Raw genomic sequence first — 24591 nt, forward strand, 5'->3', positions numbered from 1 at the left:
TTCCCTTAAGACCCCTCTCCATTCTCATTTTTCCTTTTCTTTCTTTCTTCTTTTCCTTTTCTTTCTCTCTCTCTCTCTCTATTTTTTAATTGTTTCTGTTTTAAGTGGGGGCACTGGTGTTTAGCCAGCACGGCCTTTGCTGTGTAATTTAGTTTCATGTTCTGTACCCAAGAAACATGTAAAAAATGTAAACAGCGTTCTCTCTCCGGGGCTGCAGTGCACTTAGGAAGCAATAGCCAGTCAAGCTTGCTGAGCCCGCTGCTCTGGCGGTATTGAATTCTGTCCCCAAAACCACATGTGCTCATTTCTCTATGTCTGAAAGTAAACTTTCTCAAGCCAGGCCCAAAGGATGGGGTTCCAAGGGGAGTTGAGGTTTGGCCATGCACAGGCTTTTGTTTGTGTTTGTGTGTGTGCGTGTTTGTTTGTGTTTGTTTTTCAAGCCCCCTATTCCCACCCCCTCCCACCAAGTAGCCTGGATGTGTTAGCTACAGCCCAGACCAAAAAGGGCTTTCCGCTCTCTCTTCCACCCCAGCCGTGGGTTTCTTAAAACTCCCCTCATTTTTCAGCCAGATCCAAGTCCCAGGAGGTCCTGGATACATTTGTGCATGTTCAGTTTTCCAGGGAGGGATGGGCTCCATCAGGCATATGAGAGGTGCCCCTGCTGAGCAGTAAGCTTCCATGCCAGGGCGGTCCCACAGAGACTTCCTGGGCTTCTGCCCACCGTGGACCCATATGTGCAGCTGGTGGAGGGACATGCTTGGCTGGTGTCTGCATTTCTCTCCATACTGGGATGTAGCACAGTTTGGGGAGAGATCTGGTCTGCTGGCACAATGCTGCTTTCAGGAATGTGGACGCTGCCTGAAATGCCCAGCCCAGGTCTGCAGTGCTGTGTGGGAACAAGGTTCTCTCCGTGGAGAACCAGGGAAAGGGTATCAATTCAGTGCAGTGCAAGGAAGCAGAGAGACTGGGATGCATTGGAGGAACTGTGGGCATGAGCCTTATGTCAGAGAAGGCAGAGCTGTTAGGAGCCCAGTTTCCAGAGCAACTTTCCAGTAGACCTTCCAGTGTTCTATGTCTGCACTGCTCGCGAAACCAAGGAACCGTTCGTTTTAATTAATTTCAATTTAAATAGCCACATGGAGATAGTGGGCTTCTGATTGGACAGAGCTGATCTGGAGCATATTACATCCCGGAGCTGCCACTTACAGTCAGGTCTCAGACGAGTTACTCGGCCTTGTCATCTGTAAAATGGAGAAGGCCAGTGGTAATGATGAGGATTCCACAAAAGAGCACACATGGAGCCCTTGGGGCAGTGCTTGACGTATGGTAACTGCTACCTAAATTCATTCAGCTCAGTCATCGCATTTAAATCCTCATAACCAAGCTGTGTAGTAGGAACTGTGTTCCCATTTCATAGATGCAGAAGCAGAGGTTAACAGAGGGACATCTGCTCCATGTGGTGGAAAAAGGAGTCAATCCAATTCTTTGAGGGTCTGTACCCACTGTCCCAATAAATTTTTTTTTATTTCGTTTGAGAGATAGAGAGCAAGTGGGGGAGGGGCAGAGAATGAGGGAGAGAGAGAATCCCAAGCAGGCTCCACACTGCCAGCACGGAGCCTGATGCAGGGCTTAAACTCATGAACCATGAGATCACAACCTGAGCCGAAATCAACAGTTGGACGCTTAACCGACTGAGCCACCCAGGCGCCCCATTTCCCAATAAATTAAACACACACACACACACACACACACACACACACACACACAGTATTTCTCTCTATTCCAGAGTGAGATATGACATGTTAATCTTTTTGTGAAACAATGTCTTAAATCTTTTAAGTGTGCATATATCCTCACTGGAGGAGTTTTGCCCTTGGGGTACAGTTTCCAGAATTCACAATAAATGTTGGTCTCCATGATCTCTCACCTGCCAAGCTTTCTGTATTGTTCCCTGTGGTCTCTAAAATCCAAAGGCCAGACCAGGCAGGGTCTAGCATGACTTTTGCCAGCCCTTCCACACAGCTCCCTGGCTGACAGGTGCACTCCCGGCAGAATGGATGACCTGCAATCCCCAGACGGGTCTTGGAGTTTCCATTTCTCCTGCCTGCAAGATCCATCATGTACCTGTCCACCTCTTGGAGGCTTAGCTATCTATCCTTCAAGGTCTAGCTGAAATGGCACCTCTTCCATATGGTCACCCACCCAGGTGCAGCCTTCATTCTTCTGGAACCATCCAACGACCCGGAGCACAAGCTGCCTTGTAGTTTGCATTTCCTGTGTCCACAGCTTTTCATAGCAAATGCCCTGTGAGTGGCTAAGGGTTTGGGCTCTGTCGTATAATGTGTAGGTATTTCCGGTGCCTACCACAGGGTTTGCTGCCCGGACAGTACTCCTAGGGTGCTGATGGGTTCACTACTGAAAAATGCTGTTGGAAAGAGTGTCTGCTGAGTGATGTCTCCTTTAGATTGGCTTAAATGTACAAAGCAGCATATGTAAGTGATTCCCTTGTGTGGCCAGGATACAGTCCCCTGATAAATGCAATAGGGACCAGAGTAAGCAGGGCTTTCTTAAGTCTCCTGCTTTGTCTCCTCCTCTGCAGATGGGGCACATGCTACCATGTGAGTAGGGGGAAGGGGCTTTGAAAGCCCACCCTGGACCCCGCCTGAACTTCTCTCTGCTGCTCTGGGCCCCCATGACCCCCCTCTGTGCCCCCATTCCTCCAGAATGTTAGCCACAGAAGCACAGGGGTTTACGTTGTTGTTTCCAAGATGAAAAAGAAGGCCTGGCACATAGTAGGCATGTGGTAAATATTAATGACTAAACCTGTACTTTGTTTTGTTAACAGCTTTGTGCAGAAAGTAGAAAACAGCTTCTGGAAGCTGGGCCACGGTAAAGGCCCTTTTGCCCCTTACTATTCTGGGAGAGATTAGGGTCTCAGTGAGGTCCCTGTGACTAGATTCCTAAATGGTTGATGGAGACATAAGGCGCTGTCTTCTATGTTCTAGAGGTCTCCCAGTGAGAGGCCCAGCCAAGGAGAGTATGAAAGAGGAAGAGCTAGAAAGGTGGGAGGAAGGACAGGTGGAGAGAGGCGGGAGAGGGAGAGAGGAGGTGGGGAAGATTAAGGGAGGGAGGAAAAGCAGTGCTTAAACAATAATAAATGACAGTAAAGGGGTAACATGATGGCAATGACAGTATTTGACCACAGTGACAGGAACCGTATGGATAGCAGGCTAGCAGGGTGTTTTCTCCAGGGGCTCTACCCAGAATCCCTCGCTGTTCTAGCACATTTACACCTGCCCCACCCTGCCCCCGTGAGGCGGCCCCTAACTCACTGGTTTACAGGGGAGTAAATTGAGACTCCCAGAGTAACTTATCCGAGGTTCTGCAGCTGGCCCAGGGATGGGGCAGGGAAAACTAGAATTGGAACCCAAGCCTGTCTTCCTCTACAGCCAAGAAGAAAGAGGTAGGTGGGGATGAGGTAGAGAAATGTTAATTCTGCTCCTAGCATGTAGGGCAGTGTCTGAACACTTGCATATGTAAGAGTATTTCTCAGCCTGGTCACAGCCCTCCTGAGGAGGAAGCAGCATCTCATTTTGCAGCAGAGAAGTTTAGCCCTCCCCAAAGGGTTCAAGCTCATGCTGTCAGGAAATGGCAGAAGCTGAGATTCCAGCCCACATTCTCTTGACATTAAGATGTGTGTGACTTCCGCCGCTCAGTGGAAGGTGCAGGGAAGTGGCAGGTGTAGGCATGGTCAGAGAGTTCACACTGTGGGTTCCAGATCCTGCTGCTGTTGTTGGCCAGGGAGCACATCTCAGAACAGCTGCTTCAACACCCTGCTTCTGTGCAGATGTGTGCTGCCTTGGCCAAGGGCGCCACTGGGGGAAAGCATCACTCTGGACAGTCTCCGTCCCTCAGAGGAATGTGCTCATGGGGTGGTGAACACGTAAGTCAGCAGTGTCCATTGGGCATTTGGCGGGCCAAGTCCCCAGTTTGTATGTCACAATCACTAGCGATACCTCTGATATCTGGAGAGGGAGGATCAGAGAGCAATGTCGCCTTTGTCCTTAAGAATGAGAGCCCATGTGTTTGCTCGAAGGTCAGCAGGACACTGCTAAAAGCATGACAATCCCTGGCCTCTTGTTCCTAGCATAAATCAGTGCCCTGCATCCTTCGGGGCCCCTTTCTAGGAGAAATCAAGCTCAAGGCAACCCGGGCAAGCACACTGCCTACTCTTCAAAAGCAAAGAGAAAGGAGCCAATCATTCTGTGGTTTCTGGCCCCTGCTCACCAAGGTTTCAGGAAGGGACCAGGGAACCCTGAGGGCTACAGCGAGTACCCATTGATGGTGCCCTCTGTGGGGCCATCTTGGCATCAAGTGGGGTTCTCTGCAGGTCATGTGACTCGGGCTTCATCATGGACATAACTTGGAACATACAGATCTTAATTAGGAAAGCTGGAGAAGAGGAGGAATGGATGGGGAGTGCAGAGGAAAAACAGAAAAGAACCTGGAAACTCCTACTTTTATGAACTTGAGAAAGGCTTGTTCTTTCAGTACACAGATGTTTTTAAGTGAAAAATCACTCCTCTGACCTTTCTTGAATAGGCCAGTGTGGTCAAGACTGCCATTAACCACTGTTCAACTATTCCTAACCAAGGGTTTCGGTGACCAGGCATTGAGCTTGGATGTGGTCAGCGCTTTCCTGGTTAACCCATGAACATCTCAGGGCTCCCAGGGAAGGGCTAAGAAAAGGTCTACGAGATGCCTGTGACACACTGCTTTGGTTTGAGTGGCTCTGAGCTGAATGGTGGAGACTTCCGTGTTTTAGGACTTTGCTCCAGAGTTGGCTGTGTTTTCTAATTCCACTCTAGACCCAGTAGAGAGGGCATTTTAAGGTGGAAGCTAACCAGATTTCTGTTCTCCATCTTTGGTGTCTGTTTCTCCACAGGTGGTTTTGGGATGCTGGATTTAGAGCAGACGGCATTCCCTGGCCCTGTTCTAGAGGCCCCGTATCTCAGTATTCTGGGCTAGAACTGGGAGTGTTTCAGTGCTCAGTGGAATTCTCTAGAATGGGCAGTACCTCTGGGCTCTGAAATAAAGATGGGGATGCTTCAGGATTCATATCTGGAGTTAGCAGTGCCTCGGGATTTTCACCTTATGCCGGCAGTATCTCTGTGTTCCGATCTAGCACTTGGGTTGAAGCTAACGGTTCCCTCTTGATCTGATCCACAGTCTACGCCACTTTTATGTATCCTTATCTAGAATTCATGACGTTGTATGAATTGCTTTAGGTACAAATGCTTTTAAGAAAGAGAGATTTGAAAACGCCAAAGGATAGCAATGTGTTTGGTTTTTTTTAAAGCAGTATGCTCAGAACTGTGTTTGCAGCAGGATCCATATCTCTGACTTTGTCCTTCATGCCTCTGCTGTGTCATCATCTGGGAAACTGGGTTTGTCATGGCTTAGCTGTGGCCCCACTTTTCCCCTTCTGTCGCCTCTTCTTCTCCAGCCTCTGCTCTCCAGAGCCCACATGACGTTAAAATTTTGCTTTTCAGACCTGGTGCTCAGGCACAGATTGCCGAGGCAACTTTTTCTTCCATGCCTCTCCCTCAACCTGTGCATACCTCAAACACAGAACCAACCACGCTGTTCTCTGAGTATTTTCCTGTAGAATCGTTTACCTTGACCCTCCCGCATGGGTCTGGGAGCTGTTTGCAAGAAGGATCTTACCTTTATTGCTTTTTCCTCTGGGATCCATTTTCACCAAGTAGACCATGGGGAATAAGGAACCTGTACACATGTAAGTGCTATGTAAATGAATGAATGAATGAATGAGAGACATAACAAAAAAAATTGTACGTTTGGCTGGAAAAAAATCTTGAGTCTACCCAAAGAAAACTGAGATCTCTGGGAGCCCCCAAACTCCTACCTCTCACCCCTTAAGAATCTCAAGAAGGTCCCACAACCCACTCTCCCAACCCTGTCAGCATCTTACTGTTGGAGGAGGCCCATGTGCCATGAAGTCACCCACGGACCATCTGGCTGGGGATCCCGTGTTCCTCCTCTGCGACGGGAGATTACGTAAGCTGGACAGCAGCCTCCAGATGTGAGCAGTTTCTGCTCATTTTTTTCCCTCCCTTCTCGACAACAATAATAATAATTAAAACAAACATAGGCCTCATCCCCTACCCACACCCCTGAAATTACAAACAGGTGGGCCCAGATGCCCTTCCCCTCCAAAGGCCTCTTGGTCCTTAAGCCCAGCCACTGACCCTCAGAAAGGCCTGCCCTGCACTGAGCCGGACAGCCAGGCCAGCTGCCCTGGGGCTTGGGCCACAGGCCTCAGAAAGGGGACGTGGCCATGTCATGAGAAGTCCCTGTGCTGGGCTTTTTCTCTCCCCGGCTCCCACCCCCAAAGCCTTGGCCTCCAAGTTAAATGGATGTATTTTGGAAGACTAGGTGGCTTAAGAGATTAGTAATGAGATCCCAAGTCTTTCACTGCTGGGTCAGGAGTTCAGAGGCGGGCCCGGGTGACTGGTGAATGGCATAATTACGGAGCCGGGAGCAGGCCTATGGAGGGCCCCGTGTGAAATGAGCCCAGCCAGGGCTTTAAAGGGAGGTGCTGTCAGCAGCACAAAAGCCGACCGCCACATCCGACACTAATCACTCTCCCTTGTTAGAGGATTTACTAGCTGGAGAAGCCCGAGCCCCTGCCCGGTGCCTCCTCAAAACGGGCGTCTGGGTTGGGCACAGCCCCACGCCTGGCCCTCCTGTATGTCAGGTGGGGAGATGCCGTTGACCTCTTGGGGTTGCACTATGAGAAGTCACACTTCATACTATAGGAACTGGTGACCAGTGCCGTTTTTTTTCAGAGCCGCCACTGCTGTGCTGGTATTTTCTCCCTTACCCTTGGCCTTAGTTTACCCATCTGAAAATGGGTACGTGTGAATCTCCCTTCCACTGTGACACAGACTGGAGCTAACGGAGGTGGAAGCAGCTGGGGCATCGTCATCACCGCCTCGGGATCACCGTTCACACACTGTGGCCTTCAGTGTCCTCACTTATATCATAGGACAGAGACTTGGAGTAACATGGGCAGGCAGGCGCCAGACCCGGAGCTCACCAGCCGCGACAGGTGTGGCTTCGGCAGGCTCTGTATCTGTAGAGTAAGTGGGGGTGGTGACACCGGCCTCCCAAGAATGTGAGGAGATGCCCTCAAAGCACAGGTGCTGGTTTAAACTTGGCCTTGCCACCTCTTCTGGATGCTCTTTCTCAGGTCTCCTGAGTAAACTTTTCCCTTAGAAGAAGGTTGGGACATCCAATTTCTGTCCCCAAGAGCCATAGAATTGACCGTGAACCATTTCTACTGTAACAAAGGTAAGTTTCCCCACCTGTAAAAGTGTTCAGGTGCTCCAGAACAGGGATGCCTTCCATGAGTTTCTTTGCTCTGTTCCCCTCGTAAGCCTGGCTTCTTCTCCATGGTCATTTTGATCAGGCCCAGAATTTGTATCCCAAACTCCAGGATTCTAGACGCTTGGGGGAGGTGCAGCAGAGGATATTAGATCCCTGAGGAGGGTGAAATACCTAATGTGTTAGGAATAGACCTCTGGGGCACTGAGGTGCTAATCACCCCAGAGCTGAGCCCCAAGGCTGGAGGGCATCAAATGCCAAATTATCTTATCTGGAAGTGTCTCCTGGGTGGAGGCCCCGAGGTCTGCTGCTATTTCCAGAGCTCTGGGTGGGAGGAAGGAGGCATCTCTCCACTCTGCACACCCGCCTTGTACGCAGGAAATGCTTCTTTGCTTGATTATCTGTCCATGCCAAATAATAAATCTCAAAATTGAAAGAAAAGCAGTTCACTCCCTCCCTCCCCTCTATCTCTTTAAGGCAGGCATCAAAGAGGGAAGCTGCTCTGGGGCCTGGGGAAAGTGATAATTGTTTCTAATGGTTGGTAAAGGAAAGCCTGGCTTTCTTCCTTTCTCTCTTTCTCTCTCTCTGCCTGCCTGTCTGTCTGTCTCTGTCTGTCTCTGTCTGTCTCTATTTCTGTCTCTTTTTTTTTTTTCAGTGTATTAAATGTATAAAAAGGAGGTCCAGAGGAGGGGATTGAAGGTGTGTGTGTGTGTGTGTGTGTGTGTGTGTGTGTGTGTGCACGCATGCACATGCATGTGCGTGTTTGTGTGTGCTAACCCTTAGTTGCCCATAAAGTTCTCTGTTCAGGACAGTGGGGGGGAGTCAGTTTGGAATAAGGGGCATAGGGAGGAGGTCAGGATGGATGTAGAAGTGAGAAGAATCCAGGGGGGATGTGGGTGGAGAACTACAGTGCTGTGCAGCCAGTAGAAGTGGCCCTGAACCTCCAATCTGGACGTTTGGCTTTCCAGTGTCCATATATGCATTAATTCTGATAAGGCACGTGAAACACCTGTTAGCATACCTGATACAGGTTTTCTCCACTACCTGAAAGCAGGGTGCTCGCGTGATGCCTTCCGTAAGCCAAAATGGCATAAGGCAGAGAAGTAATTGCCATTCATTTATATGAAAAAAAAAAAAAACATTTGAGTGTTCCCAGACCCCCAAAATAATCTCTCTTAGGCTTTCCTGATACCTTAGGACACATCTTGCTAATGGATGCACAAAATACATGGAGATAAAGCGCAGATGCTCAGCGGTACAGGTCAGAGCTCTGGTGGCTGAGGCTGAGATGCCCAGTGTAATGGGTGGGGCGGCTCTCGCTGCTTGGGGTCTGCACTGCCTCTGTAAGACTCGCTGCGAAACCAACACGAATGCTGTTTTTGCTTTCCACCTTTTTTTTTTTTTTTTTGTACAAACAAAAATCCTCTTTGGATTTCTTTTAGGTGACGAAAACAGGTACTAATTCAGGCCTTTCGTGAAAGCAAAATGGTGCAGTGGACTTTTGGAAAAGCAGGGGATATACTTGTATGTAGTGAAGGATCAATAACATCGTTACGGTTGGCAGTTGATTTTTTGAGGCAACTAGTCTTTGCTTAGGGCTTAGTTTAGGCCTTTCACTGCTCTTCATGCTGAAGATGTAGTAAGCAAGTGCCCATTCTTGCCCTCAGTGAGCGAACAACCAAGTTCAAAGATTGCAAACAGGTTCGCCTCCCGGGCCAATCCCAACCAGTTGTGAGCGGCTTGCCATGGTGTTTTTTGTGAAGGTGCATTCTGAGGTCTACACTCAGGGGAAGAGCAGGCACCCTTCAATTAATGGTGTCTGTCTGGAGCAAGGGGTTGGGGAGCAGCAGCACTGATGCCATACGTTTGCCTCAACTGGTCTAGCAGTGTCAAGGGCCATCGCACTCCTTGTTAGCCATCAGCCTGTTTCTCATCTGGGAAGTAGAGGTAATACTCATTCCTTTCTCATAGGGTGGTTTTAAGGATTAAATGAAACCACAGAATCAAACAGGCTCTGCTGTACATGAGAGAACGTGCCCCCAATACCATTTATTATTGTTATCAGCATATTTGTTACACATCGACTACCTGTGAGCCTGGGTGGTAGACAGGTCCGACCTCTTGGTGCCCACAAATGAATCTTAGGCCTCCTAGGACCTTCCCTGCACCACATGGTTATTACCATCTCCACACACGGGGCTTCTGGATCAAATACGTCACCCCTGAACCACGTGTATAACCTTGGAAAAGCCAAGAACTGAGATTCAGTATAGGAGGTATTCACTGAGCTGTGCTCAGTGCCCTGCATTAGACACCAGTGGAGAGGAGAGCTAAATCAGGCATGAACGCTGTCCTCCGGACTCAAGAATGGAGATAGGTGGCCACACAAGAAACCATGAAAGGTATGACCAGAAGCTATTGGAGAAGTCTCCACCCGTGGGGTAAGAAGGATGTGAACCTTGAGTAAGACCACTTGGCTTTGACTCCTAAGCTGTGGGGAAGTGCCCAATGCCTTCCAAACCTTGGAGTCCTTATCTCTAAAATGGGGAGAAAAATGCTTATTCCTCACAGTTATGATGCAGGCCAGGCGAGATGATGCCTAGGCAGCTCCCGTACTGTAGACTGTAAGAGTCGGTGCCCTGTCCCTCCTCAACGGGGACCCTGAGGAGGGAGCAGCATGGGCTGTAAGGGAGAGCCATGCCAGCTTTACAGAGATGGCTTTATTGGACCTGGCCCACTTGGTGTCGTGGTCCCATGGCACGACTTGTGGCCTCCCCACCGGCTTGCTCTCCTACAATTTTCATATCAAGGAACCCAGCCCCTCTTACAGCCTTGCAGTTCTTGGGGAAATAACTTGGCATTGGATCTGCAAGCCTGAGGTTAAAATGTGGCCTAAGTAGAAATATTTGGAAACAGTGCCTGGTGTGTGTGTGTGTGTGTGTGTGTGTGTGCGCGCGCGCGCGTGCATGCGCGTGCGTGCATGCACTTGTGCATTTATGTGTATTGTTAGTGTCAGCATGCACCCCATGCTCCCCCTCCCTATTTCTTTTCCTCTCTTTTTCTATGAGACCCATTCCCAGGTCCCTTTGGGTTGAAAGAGGAAATTGGAGAGGACGGGCCAGAGATTTGAAGAGCACTTCCTCCCTCCTGTGATTGACAAAAGGGCATGTAAATCTGTAAAAGCGAAATTCAATAGAAACCTCATGGCATCTCCCCTGTGTGGGAAAATACCAGAACTCCTGCTCCCCCTGTTCTCCCTCTGTCTCCTTGCCTTTGTGTACGACGTGTGTGGGTGGAAGATAAACTGGATTTAAAAAACCCTTTGAAAGCAAGACATCGTTAACTCCTCTAATTGAAAGCAGTCTTCGGCAAAGGAGGGGCTTGGAGGCGGGTGCTGGATGGACTGGCTGGTAGTGCATGGAGTGGACAAGAGCCGCCAAGTCCCAGGGCCACAGAGGCTCTGTGTCTGTCAGGCCAGGCAACCCCAGTCACCACCAGACATGCTGGCCCATCCCAGAGGAGCTTACAGCCAGTGTCTCGCCTCTCCACTGGGCTCTGTTCCCCATCCCTCTGTGAGATGTGACAGCTGGAATCAGATCTCTGAGGACACCCCCAGTACAAGCATCCAATGATCTCAAAGCTTGGTGGGGGGCAGGGGAGAATAACCAGCTCTTTTGTAGCATGCATGAAAAGAAAAGAAAAAGAAAACAGAAAACACATTGCTGGAATGGCTGCAATAAATGTTTATGTTACCCCTCTGGTCGTCTTAGAAATGTGGCTGTGAAATTAGCCTTCTACCTCAGAGTACCAGAGACACGGGGTCTAGGAGTTGGCTCAGGGGCCGACAGAACAAGCCCACTTCATTACAGAGTCAACACTCATTCCAGCAACCTTCACTGGGAAGAGGCTGGGAGTGAAAAGCTGGCAGAATGTCAGAACTGAAAAGCCTTTTCGGGATTCATCTTACTCTGTCCTTCTGCATGTGGGAAGGATGGGTATCAGAGGAAGTAAGGAACTGGGTCACCTCGAGTAGGCAAGACTCTGGCCTGGCAACCCAGGGCTCTTGTGACCCTCATCACCTGCCTCAGGGCAGCTTTGGGCTGCTGAAGCAACTTCTATTCAGGAGAAATCCCAAGTCCATCCTCCACGACAGCCCTGAGAGACGGGCAGGTGTGCCCTTTACAACTTAGCATCTCCCATGAAGAGTGTGGGCCAAGTTTGTGCCTTAGAATTGAATCCTGGTTCCATTCACAAGGTGTGTGACCTCAGGCAAAGTACAGAGCCTCGATTCCTCATTTATAAAATGGGTATAATCATAGTACCTACCTCCCAGAGTTGTCATGAGGCCTGCACACTTTAGTTCACACAGAATCCTTAACAAAACACCCAGCCTAGGACGGGCACTCAGTAGCTGTTCCCGCTGCTGCTGCTGCTGCTGCTGCTGTTCCTGAGGCATTACTGTGTCCTAGTGCTGGGTGATCTGCTAAGATTTCTGTGAGCATGAATAAAGCGTGGTTCTCACCTTGGAAGTCTTCTGAGTTTAAAAGGAGAAGACTGGGCTCCAAACAACTATAATCCAACCTGACAAGCTCTGTAACCGAGGTATATATAAAGAACTATATGGACACAAGAGAGAGCAATTAATTCTGCCTGGGGGGTGAGCAAAGGCTTTCAGAGGAGGGGTGACATTTGAGACTGGCTTTGAAGTGTGTGTAGTATTTCACAAAATGGGCAGCTAGTGCCGTGGAGGGGGGTGGGGGTGCAGGGAGAAGTCTGGGCACAAGCATCATGGCGGCAGAGTCCAGGGCATGGGAGAGAAAGAGTCACTCGGGGAGAAGGGAGCACCACTGAGCATGTGTGGGTGGTGGCCCACCTGCTGTGTGGGGAGGGGAGAAAGAGAGCAGCTGGCAGTGAAGGCGGTGACATGGCTGAAACCTGCTCCCCATGGCCTTTGCCAGCTGTGTCGAGGGAGCTCCGCATCCTGTGGTCCACGGGCAGCCATGGGGGTGATGATCAGCAGGGCAAGAGGATTAGTTCTTCCCTTCGGCAAGTTAACTATGGGGACCGTGGATAAGGGAGAGCATGTGGAGCAGCTGGAGGCAAAGAGAGTGGTAACTGGTGCCTTCTCCATCAGAGGAAGGGGAGGTTTTGACCAAGACAAGCACCAGGTGTGGTGCTTTGTGATTGAGGACACAGGACACAGAATCTGAGGGATGAGAGTCTGACTTCTGGCGGTCCTACACAACTAGATATGATCTTGAAGGACTTATATTATACAGCTTCTGTGCCTCATTTCCTCATCAGAGGAATGGGACAATGATTCCAACCTCACAGAGGATAACTGGTATTGCGGATTAAATGATATTGGGGCCATGAGACCCTTGGTGGATGTTATTACTGTGGGTGTCCTTAAGCTCCTCGGGTACCTAGGGGTCATTCAGTACAACAACCACATTTCACAGATGGGGAAACTGAGGGTGGGAGAGATGTCCAGCTAGTAAGTGACACAGCCAGAACGGACCCAGGTCTCCTATTTCCCATGGGTGCTGTTTGATGTAAGTGCAGACAACTATGAAGGTGATGTGGAGTCTAAGTCATCATGTTCATGATGAGAGGTCTCACTTAAGGCCAAGGGGGAAGGGGGTCTCATGCCCCTCAGTTCCTTCAGGTGTTAAGATGAGATTGGGGGACAGTGGCTGCTCAGCTTCCATCAAAGACCTAAGGCTGGCCTTTTCCTGGAGAAAAGAGTGGTGTGGGCTCCAGCATTCATGCCTGCTCTTTCTGCCATGAATTCTTGGGGCAGAGGGACACATCTCACTAGGGATGGTTCTACGCAAAAGACTTGGGCTTGCGAGTCTGAGCCCCATGTTGGGGTGGACAGATTACTAAAATAAATAAACTTAAAATAAATGTAGGATTGAGAGGGTACCAAATGTAGGTGAGGAAAAACCATCCGTTCTGGAAGCCGGAAAACTCTGCATTTTCATAATAATTCTGCCACTTACTTACTATGTTATATTGTGCAAGACAACCTACTCCTTCCTTGACCACTGTGGGAGGAATAGTCTCAGTAGATAATTCTCCAATTCCTTCGAACTCTAGAAATCTGAATAAGACAGCTTATAGACGTTGCTCATTAGAGGAAGAAGGAGGGGGGAGTGTAGCCAGACATCTCCTCCTGGCTGTGGTAAAGAGCTGTCCAAAGGCAAATTGGGCATGCCTATAAATGAGAGTGAGTTCTCTGTCCCTGAAGTAATCAATAAAATGCTAGGTAATCCCTTCTCCGACCCTGAGGATACTAAGGGAGAGGATACTAAGGGGCTTGTCAGCCCAACCACATCTGCTCTTTGCCTAGCACCATTAAAATGAATTTCTCTCCCCCTGACGTTCACTGGCTCATTTGTTTATTACTGTAGTCATTCATTCATTCATTCATTCATTCAATGAATATCAGCATTTTGGCCGGTCAAAATATTAGTGTATCTCATTTTATTGTGATAAAAACAGTTAACAAGAGATCTACCTTCTTAACAAATTTTTGTGTGTACAGTAACTAAGGCATTGTTGACTACAGGTACAGCAGATTTCTAGAACTTAGTCATCTGGAATACCTGAAACTTGATGTCTGACGATTAGCAACTACCTTTTCCCCCTCCCCCAGCCCTTGGTAACCACTGTTCCACTCATTGGTTCTATGAGTTCGACTACTTTAGATACCTCATAGAAGGGGAATCATGCAGTATTTGCCCTTTTGTGACTGCCTTCTTTCTCTTAACATGATCTTCTCAAGGTTCATCTGTACTGTCAGTAATGGTAGGGTTTCCTTCCCTTTTTAAAGGCTGAGTAATATTCCATTCTATGGATAGATCGTGTTTTGTTTATCTATTTACTGTTTGTTTCCACATCTTGGCGATTGTGGATAATGCTGCAGCGTACATGGGAGTGGGGAAGGCAGAAAGGTTCCTCTTCATCCGTCTAGGGAAACCTGAAGCCTAGAGGCTGCCCTTGTTTTTAGAGTCCCCTCACGGTGTTCTACAAGGTGGAGCGATACCAGCGCGGTAGGGTAAAATGTTGCTATGTTCGGCGGCACCACCCCACCCCCCCCACCCCGACAGCTCTGGGTAGGGTCATCAGAAGGCCTTGTGTGTGGTATGTGTGCCAGAGTGGATAATTTGAGGGAGAAGAACGACTGGCATGAGAGCTATAGAGTGGGATGCGGGGTGGGGGGTCAGTTGGGAGAGATGGGAAGGTCACTGTAGCTGAGCCAGGGACACTGGAAATGATGAGTGAGGAGGAACTAACTCAGTTCCTGGGGCAGCTCGGGGAGCTCGAGTCCCCATGCAGTGTGAGATGTAATTCTCCTGCTTGTTCCCCCGTGAACATTCAGTAAAATCTACATTGCTCAGGAATGCGTCATGAAGTCGGACTTGCTTTTGTTGGGAGGTGCGAAGAAATGGGTGGATGAAAACAGAGCATCTCTATAAAACCAGTCTCCTTGGGATCACCCTTGTATCCCTAGTGACCACCCTTGTGGCCAAGGGCAAGGCTATTGTCTCACAGGGATGTGGAGCGCAGTGTGCTGCACACTCTGAATAAGTGGGGGCCGAGTGAACAGAATTGACAAGATCTATAAAAGCAGGAGGCTTGTGACTGTTTGCTTTACCTTTCCCCTGCAGCCTTCCCTCCCCTGCCCTTGCTTCCCCAGGAACATAGATGGTTTTAAGATCAATTGGGGCTTTGGGCAAAGGTTCAGCTGGATTTGTTTGTTCCTCCCTGATCCGCTTTGACTGTCCCTGGTCAGGATCGCAGCCAGCTTGAAACAAACACAAACTAAATAGGAAAACAGGAGAATAAAATAACAGCAGTGTGTACCTCTAAAGCCCTGTCTGGTGCTGATAGAGCTGATGAGATAAGAGGAAAATGTATTTAAGCAATAAGAGGGCTTTGTTCCTGTTGAAGACTTCCCTGACCGTGAATGTTTTAGATGCAGAGATAATCCCCCCCCCACCCGCTGCCCCCAACTGTAGCACTCCAGAGATGTGCCCCACCACACTCTGCTGGGGACAGGCGGCTCAGAACACAAGGGGAAGGAATTCCAAAATGATACATGTCGAATTGCTGGCCTGGATTTCAAATGCCGTAGATAGTTTATGCAAAGTCTCGCACTGTTGTAAAATGTAACACAATCCACTGGCAGATCTGCCTAAGCTAGGTCCCAGTTGTTTTTGAGAAACATAAATAAACTTGAAGATGTCTTCCAGCCTGTTAAAGTGGCCGTTTTGCCCATAGTCTCCTTGGTATTAGGCTTCTAGAGACTTGAATAACAGAAGCCGATGAGATGGTTAATGTTTGGCATACTCTCTCCTCTCCTTAAGATGTTTCCTGTGACATTTGGGAAAGCCATACTGTATGCCCAGGACCCACTGGCTTCTTGGGGCGGGGGAGGGAAACTTTGGCAATAAACGAGTTTCAACACCCTTCCATGTTCTTAAAGCAGTAAAGATCTTTTCTTAAAGGAAACATGACAAGGCAGCTTGATACGTAAGACAGAGGCGTGGCGATGCTACAGGTGGAGCAGGAGAGGGGCAGAAAGGGGGCAGATCTCACATCCTGACCCCCAGGCTGGCGCCTCCAAGGAACCCTGTGAATCCACAAGTGACATCTTGAAAACCTGTGACTCAATCCAACATTCAAATGTGTAAGATAAACCAGGGTCTCCTTAATTGAGGCCAGTATGCCACCGCACATCACTCTCCGGGTGGTGACTTCTCCACGATTCTCCAAACTTGATTAAGTGACTTATCTTCCTCTCTTTGGGGTTTCAGGAATGAATTGATGAAGATGTTAGCAGGAAGGGAAACTGGATAAAGGATACATTTGGACTCTGTGTGGCCTTTGCAACTTTTCTGTAGATATAAAATTCCTCCAACCCAAAAACTCATTTAAAAAAAAAACCAAAGCATTGATGATTGCAATTGTAAATTGCAGACAGTCACACATCAAGTATTTTCTCTTGACTTTGACTAGTGAATTTGATGTATGGCTTTTCTACTACCTGTTTAATTCTTCTCTACTCATCTATAGGAATCTCTGGGCAATATATGGTTTTGCCTTGTGTGATTTTTTTTTAAGTTTATTTTGAGAGAGACAGAGTGTGAGCGGGGGGGGGGGGGGCGGGGCAGAAAGAGAGGGAAAGACAGAGAATCTCAGGCAGGCTCTGCGCTGGCAGCACAGAGCCCATGTGGGGCTCGAACTCACGAAAACGGTGAGATCATGATCTGAGCCAAAACCCAGAGTGGGACGCTCAACCATCTGAGCCACCCAGCTGTCCCTCGCTTTGTGTGATTTTTATAAATGGCATCATATTGTACTTGTCCATTTACACTTTGTTCCTTTTTTTTTTTTAAGTTTATTTATTTATTTTGAGAGACAGAAAGGGAGGGGCAGAGAGAAGAGACAGAGAATCCCAAGCAGGCTCTGCTCTGTCAGCGCAGAGACCCACATGGGGCTTGAACCCACAAACTGTGAGATCATGCCCTGAGCCAAAACCAAGGGTCAGTCACTTAACTGACCGAGCCACTCAGCCACCCCCATTCCTTTCTTTTTATTTTAACTCAATATTATGCTTCTTGCAATCTCTCCATTGCTATCTTGAACTCAGGAGTAGGGCTTCCATTTTGAGTGGCCAGGACCCATACCAGACCTGTTGTTGAATATTTCTAATATCATCCCTGTGTATGAATCTAATTCAGGCCTCTTAGTAGTCTTTTGCTGTATAAAAATATGTCACGTGAATATTTCTTGTTTGATGCATCACTTCCCCAACAGATAACATATAAACTATTCCCAGTCTTTTCCTACTACAGATATTGCTGGGATAGATATCTTTGATCCTTATATATAGTTTTTCTTATTCCCCTCTTTTTTGTTGTACGTGTATTATTGTTTACTATGATCGATACTATCTTTTTTTTTTTTTTCCATAGCTTCTAAGAGCCTTAGCGTCTGCTAGGTTAGCCTTTTTTTGCAGATAAGTCCTCTGAGCCCTGCATGCATGGAATGACAGGCCCAAATCCACAGGGGAGTTTTGAGAGAAGAACCACATTAGAGGTCAGAGGAAAAACACAAATGTGGGATGGCCTTCTGCAAGAGGTCTGAGCCATCTCATGAACAAGTCTGTTGCCCCTACCCTTTTTCATCATAGAACTCTTTTGTTTTCTACTTTACAGTTGTGTGTGCCTACGTGATAACTATGTGCACATGTTGTCAACTGTGAGCCCCTCAGCATCTGTCTTGTCCTGGAGTGCTTGGCACGTAGCAGTTTCCCAATAAATATGACTAGAATAAATGAATGAACCAATGAATGAAATCATTTTGGAATGCACAAGAAACTCCTAAGTCTGAAGAATTCTACTTGTCTGTATTTGCTTTGTGTTTTTTTAACCACCATTTGTTACATATGTCATTGAGAATGTGGGGGGAATGGCCCCTGGAGGATAGGCTCATACTGTCATAGTCTTTTCTTTATTCTTAATACAGCTCTCAACACGATTTACAGATTTGTTCTAAGTTGGTCGGTTTGGTATTCAAGACTGTGAGATCCAACCCCTTGTCCTGCCTTTTCTGCCATTTTGCTCAAGCTCTAAGAACACCAGGCAACTTACCACAGCCTAAGCATTCTGGGTTTCTGCTTTCCTCCAAGCCTTTGTATCTGCCATACCCTTCCCCTGTGTCTATTCTTTAAGACCCAACTCAGATGTCAACTCCTGCAGGATTTGTCCCCATGAGAATGTCCTTGTTGCGTCTCCCACCAAACGTGTTATCTGCTGTTTCCTTCACAGTGTTGAGATTCCCTGCTCTACATTAGGACGTGGGCTCCTGGAACGGATGACCCCCGTCTGTGCATCTCCGTTTCTTCCTGTGGTGCTAAGAAAAAAATAGATGGATAGGAAACATGTATCAAATTGAACTTAATCCAACCTCTCAGACCCTTGAAAACATTTTTTTCTTTATCTTTTTGCAGGTGTGTCGAACCAAGGTGATAGATCTCAGTGAAGGCATTTCCCAGCATGCCTGGTACCCTTGTACCATCAGCTACCCATACTCCCAGCTGGCTCAGACCACTTTCTGGCTCCGGGTAAGCCAAAGCTTGAAGAGCCTTAGAATCTCCAGCAGTGACCAACCCCCCACCCCCAGGAAGCACCAACTCCTGTGACCCTTTCTCAAGATGGTTTGTCTACTCACTGAGGGTGTTAATTATAAGGACAAGGAACAAAACACTTAGCAGTAGGATGCTTCCTGAAATAGAATCCCTTCATTGCTCATGGAGTGCCCCTAGTCATTCTTGTTTTGACAAAGATTTTGGATAAGTTTTCTATGCCTGGAACCTTCTGTTCATTGTTCAATGCCTTTTAAGATTGTCTTCTCCTCCTTGAAGTCTTAGCTGATCCCCATGGAGAGAAGTGACTGTTCTCTCCTTTCTGGTCCTGTACATGTTTCGTCATCATTTGGATGGCACTTGTCACATGGTATTATATTGCTGTCTTTGGGGCCATCTTCCTGACTAGGGATTATGGTGACTTCTGGTTTGCACACTACTGACCTACTTTGAGCTCCATAGTCTGCAGAAAAGCAAGGGCTGTGTCTTACTTAGCTTTGTTTCAGAGGCTAGCATGGAGAGATGACAAATAATATACCTCTTTTCTGCTTTCAGTCTGTGCCACTTTGTTCCCATGATCTTATTGGAGCCTCACAATCATCCTGTGATACAGTTATTTACTTGATACATCACTTAGAGGTGAGGGAATTAGGGCCCAGAGAGGCAGAGCTACCACTCACGGTCACACAGCTCAGCAAGAGCAGAACCCGCATGGAACAGAGTTTCTGACCTCAGAGCCTGTGCTCTTCACTGTGAGGTTCTCTGCCCCACAATGAGTGTCCCAGTCCCTGAAATGGAAGATTCTCCTTGAAACCCCTGCCCCACGGCTGCTTCCCTACCATGTGCCTGAGCTCACGAGGGACCCTCCCATGTCTCCTGCATTTCAGGCATACTTTTCTCAGCCAATGGTTGCTGCTGCTGTCATTGTCCACCTGGTGACTGATGGGACATACTATGGGGACCAGAAGCAGGAGACCATCAGCGTCCAGCTGTTTGACACCAAAGACCAGAGCCACGATCTGGGTGAGCATGTTCTCAGGCATGTTGCCCTTGATACCACATCTGCCCAGGGGTGGTCTGGGCGGCAGCTGAGAACTCGTTCTTCCTTCCCCTTTCCTCTTCCTTGCTTCTCTGTTTGGCATTCTGGTTGCCCTCCAAATCAGGAGGCTTTTGTGTATCCAGAGAATCCTAGATCTGGCAGATATGGGCATAAGGGGCCACTGCCAAAGTCTTCCCTTCAACAGCTCCCTTCGACGAGGCACCTTTAACCTTAGGCACCCCATGTGATCCTCAAGAGACCCTGGGAAGGAGACTGAACAAAGGCCATTCCTCCAGGTGTCAGTCCCTGAGACCCAGAGAGGGTCACATGGCAGCGACCAGGAAGAGTGGAGAAGCCAGGTGTTTGGAATTGTAGCCATGGCTCTTTACCCTGTAGCCGGAAGTGTCCCTTAGTGCCTGACAATGGCAGCCATGTCTCCAGCACAACCAGCCATGCTCCCTGTAGGAGCAGGAATAAGACAAGGTCAGTGTCAGGAGTGGGAAGGCAGAAGAGTCAGGTCCTACCTGCTGAGCAGCTGTGGGAGGACCGGGACCAGCACTGTCAAGTTGTCACATGCACACCCCTCTGCACACCCACGCATGCATGGTGCACAGGACACAGCCCCAGCTCCGGAGCTGACAGCCCAGGCTTGACTCCCGTCCCTCCGCTCACACAGCGCAAGAAGGTGAACGCTTTTCTTGACCTCCGAGCACCTCATCTGGCATCTTACTTTCCTCTTAGGCACAGTAAGGACCACGGTGCTACTTTATCATGACAGTGAAATCGCGAGATATTAAATGAGGTATTACTTAGGACTGTTGTGACTGTGCCCCACACAGGAGCTGGCACTGGGAATGTCCTCTTATCCCCTCCCACATTTCCAGTTTACCTCTGGGTAGCCTTGCCAGGTGTTTGGAATTCTAGGCTGGCCTAGAAGGTCGGGCTTCAAACCCCTGCCTGCACCGTTCCGCAGGGAGCTCATTTCAAAGACCCATATGAAGCCAGCAGGCAAGGGGTCATTGCAAGGTCAAGCAGAAGCCAAGGGGGCAGAGAGAGTTTTTGTTTTGTTTTTATGTTTATTTATTTAGTTAGTTTTAGAGGCAAAGGGGGGACATATTAATAGGAAAGAGAAAGAAAACCCCTCTGGACTTATCCGGATGCCTGGGAAATTTCCCTAAGTGAGAAGCAAATATTTTCATAGCTGTCCTGGCATTGCTAAGGGCTCTGAGGAGTGGGGAAAGTCCAGTCCACAGAAGCTGCTTCATGTCTGAGGTTTGCACGTGTCCCTGTCCCTCCCTGTAGTGTCCCCTGTCCTCAGCATCCTGCTACCCGCCCCCCCCCCCCCCCCCGTCCCCCGTGGAACGCTTGTCATTCTGAGTGACCACAGCAGGGGCCCTTCTGGATTGGGAGCTAAACATCCCAACAGAGCAGGCCTGCCGGGATGTGCCTAGAGTCATCCTTGATTTTAGAGGCAGAAACTGAGTTTGAGGAGATTGCTGGAGTCCCATCATTAGGATGTGATAGTCCCCTCAGAGGCAGGTTAAACCATGATTGGAACCAAGGTCCATTGGACACCAAAGCCAGTGTCTGCTTTTCCAACTCCATCCCACCCCATTGCCCCCTTCTCTCTTCTGGGTGTGCCCTTTCTCCCTGCCCCTCTCCCTTCCTTCTCAAAGCCTGGGGACCTGCTCCCTGTTCTAGAATGAACCGAGAGCTGAAGCAAGCTTGGGTTCAATGTAGACTTTACCCTGCTGGCTGCTCCGTGTGCCCCTGGAAAACCACCTTCTGCCCTCGCTTCTCAGTCTTACCTCTGCTGAATCAGTGCAGAGGTCCCTACCTCACAGGGCTGCTCCCCGGTTCCCGGATTAAACATGAGAGCAGGCTTCTTACTCTGGAAAGAGCGTGTTGCTGTGAATTATTTCCACCATCTTTATGGCGGATAGGGAAGGCAGCCTGAAAACTAGCAACTCAGACCATCCAGCCCTCATGCAGTGTGGGAGGGTGGTCAGGGCCAGCGATGCTAGTCTGAGAGGTGGCCATTGGGGGAGGGAGAGAGGCTGTGGGCGCTAGGTGACAAGAAAGCTTAGGGGGCAGGGAGGCAAAGGGATTGGAAAGATTTGGAACCAAGAGAAAAAGGCAGACAAAGAAACTTTCAATCAAACTCAAAATCCCCACTGGCCACCCAATGGTGCTTTTGTGCAGTGACATGAAAGGGTCTGGGGGCTTCGGGAAGGGCCCGTTGGGGAGGGCGTGACTGGCCTTGAGTAATGAGCCTGGCCCCTCGGCCCTCTGTCTCTCCTGACAGGCCTCCATGTCCTGAGCTGCAGGAACAATCCCCTGATTATCCCTGTGGTGCATGACCTCAGCCAGCCCTTCTACCACAGCCAGGCGGTACGTGTGAGCTTCAGTTCACCCCTGGTCGCCATCTCGGGGGTGGCCCTCCGCTCCTTCGACAACTTTGACCCCGTCACCCTGAGCAGCTGCCAGAGAGGGGAGACCTACAGCCCTGCCGAGCAGAGGTAAGGGACCCTGGGTCTGATCGCCCTGGGCCGTTTTGTAGCCAGAAGCAGATGGGCGCCTTCTGGAACTGCCTAGATGCGTGTGTTGCTATAAAAAGTCTGCGTGTTTCTCCCTTCTCCATCCTCTGGCTGGCTCTGCCTGTGGGCCTGGGAGGCCTGTGTGTCTCCGGATTCCAGGGGTGAGGGAGGGAAGCAGGAATGGGCGGTGGAAAGACCCCTAACCTGGCTCACAGGCCTGGCGCTGACAGTGGCCTGCTTGCATGGTACACATCGCGTTCCCTCTCTGGGCCTCAGCATTCGCATTTGAACAAAGAAAAGACAGGTGGATTAGCTTTCTTCCAGCTCTGAAATACTGGAATATTTAGGCGGATGGAGGGAGACTGCCGTTTGCTTCATCCCAGCTTACTGTGTGTTTCAGTGATGGGGAAATCTCTCCACCTTCCCCAACTAGCCCCTGAGTGGTCTAGTGGTCCGACGAGAAGAGAGCATGGTGTTTTCCTGGAAAGAATATGACCTTTGGTGATCCTCTGACCTGGGCTTGAACGTTCCCCTTCTTGCCTGTGTGCCCATGACAAGTCGCTTCACTTTTCTGAGTCTTCCTTTCCTATTTTGGAATAGATGGAGGATGATATCTACCCCACCGGGTGGTCATGAAGGCTGAATGGTGCGCCGTAGATGAAAGTCCTCTTGTAGACCGTTAGGCACTGTGCAAGGCTGATGTATTAATACAGAATATTTATGGCCACTTTCTGATCTGACAGTGGGGCTTCTCTGCATGAAATTCTTCTAGCTGGAAGAAACCCTGGAGATCATCGGGTACATCTGGAGTGTCTCAAACGCCCATGTTACCCTCTAGGATTCCAGGGCCCCGAAAGGGGAAGGGTGGGTCCAGGCTCACACAGCACCTCTCACATTTGTTTAATGAGATCCAGAGGGAGACAGAATGACAGGGGGAGTCCCAGTGGACTCCCCCAGAGTGAGGCGCTATGAAAGGCAATCCAGTCCAGCCCTGTATACCTGGGAGCAAGGAGAGGAAAGGGGGGGGTGGTGGTGGCCACTGCCTTTCCCACGCCCTTGCCACCACAGGGGACACAAAAGGTGGTTGCAAAACCCACATTGTTTTGCACCCACTGTCTCTAGCTTCTGTTGTGCAAAGTCTGTCGCAATCATTCGGAGGCAAAAGAGCTCCTTAAATATCACCCACTGTTATATTTCACACTAAAAGGGCTTTTTCATCCCTGGCTCTGTAGACTATAAAAATAAGTTAATTCTCAGAACCCAGGGAAACAATGTCGATGGGAAATGCAAATCCATTAGACCTTTTCTGCAATGCTTTCCCATCCTTAACCAGCCACCGGGACCATGGGCAAGTTGACTGAGGCCAACAACTGGCTTCTTTGAATTCTCAATTAGCAGTTCCTGTGTCCGAAGTAAACAGTTACAAGTGTTTAACCTCAGAAACAAATCAATTGTTTAGTATCTGTTGAGTTCTTGGACTCGTGACTGAGAAGCACTGAGCGGGGACAAAGCGTTGCCCCATCTCTGACCGGATGTACGACTGTGAGCCAGTCATACCATGTCTCTGGGCCTCAGTTTCCCCATCCATGGGATGATGGTGATAAATCGAATGTTCTCTGTGGTTCTTTCCAATTCAAACAGTCTGTAGTTCCCAAGAACGGGGAGGGGTGAGATGCAGGGGAAAGGAAGCAACATGTGTTTCGTTATCTTATTTCATTATTTTATTTCGTTATCACACTTGTCCTGCGAGGTATGGACAGAGAGGGTGAGTCAAGGCGGTCCAGGCAGTAGGAGGCAAAATCCTGCTTCGTGTGCCCCGAAAAGCCACCAGAGCCAAGCGCTCAACAGAGCCAAGCACGTCTAAGAGACGAGAGGACTTGTCAGGAATGCTCATGTGTGAGCGTTTCGTGACAAGAACCGCGGGAGGTGAGCGAGCTGTGGCTCTGAGGGTCTCAGCGGCTCAGCCCTGAGCGCGGACCTGGCTAGGATGGGCGGAGCCCCCAGTGCCAAGGCTGGGGGTGCTGGGACACCCCCCCACCCCGCACCCAAGTGCTCTGAGGGGGCGAGAGGGGTTGGAGAAGGAGGCAGCTGCCCCTGGAGAGCTGAAGAGGCATTTACCCAAATAGCCAGGACCGCATAAATGTGCCTGAAAACAAACAAACTGAGAGGAAAGAAAAGAGAAAAAAGCAACAACTGTAAAAAACCGTGGGATGTTTTTCTCCATTCTCAGAACACCAAGGTAAATAGCATCACTTTTTATAGCACACAGTTCAGCTGGCTCTAGTAGAAACGGCCCGCTGACTCTCAGCTGGTTCCCAGGTAGTGAAAGGGGCTGTTCTGGCCTCCCGGCCTCCAGCCCTCCACCCCTCCCTCGTCCCCACCCCACGGATTCTCTTTCTTGCTGTCTCCCCTCCCTCTCCGCCCACTCTGCCTCCTCTCCCACCCTCTCC

The 24591-nt window shown here is 49.3% G+C and overlaps 1 protein-coding gene across 1 annotated transcript in view; it reads left to right on the forward strand.

Moving 5' to 3' along the window:
- PAPPA (pappalysin 1) overlaps positions 1-24591 on the forward strand; it is a 240957-nt gene that overhangs the window by 151253 nt on the left and 65113 nt on the right. The window contains exons 11-13 of the mRNA XM_042964314.1: positions 18431-18544; positions 19453-19588; positions 21910-22123. Of these exons, the coding sequence (XP_042820248.1) occupies positions 18431-18544; positions 19453-19588; positions 21910-22123 (464 nt within the window). The remainder of the gene's footprint in view (positions 1-18430; positions 18545-19452; positions 19589-21909; positions 22124-24591) is intronic.

The sequence above is a fragment of the Panthera tigris genome, chromosome D4 (assembly GCF_018350195.1).
Source record: "Panthera tigris isolate Pti1 chromosome D4, P.tigris_Pti1_mat1.1, whole genome shotgun sequence".
Classification (NCBI taxonomy): Eukaryota; Metazoa; Chordata; class Mammalia; order Carnivora; family Felidae; genus Panthera; species Panthera tigris.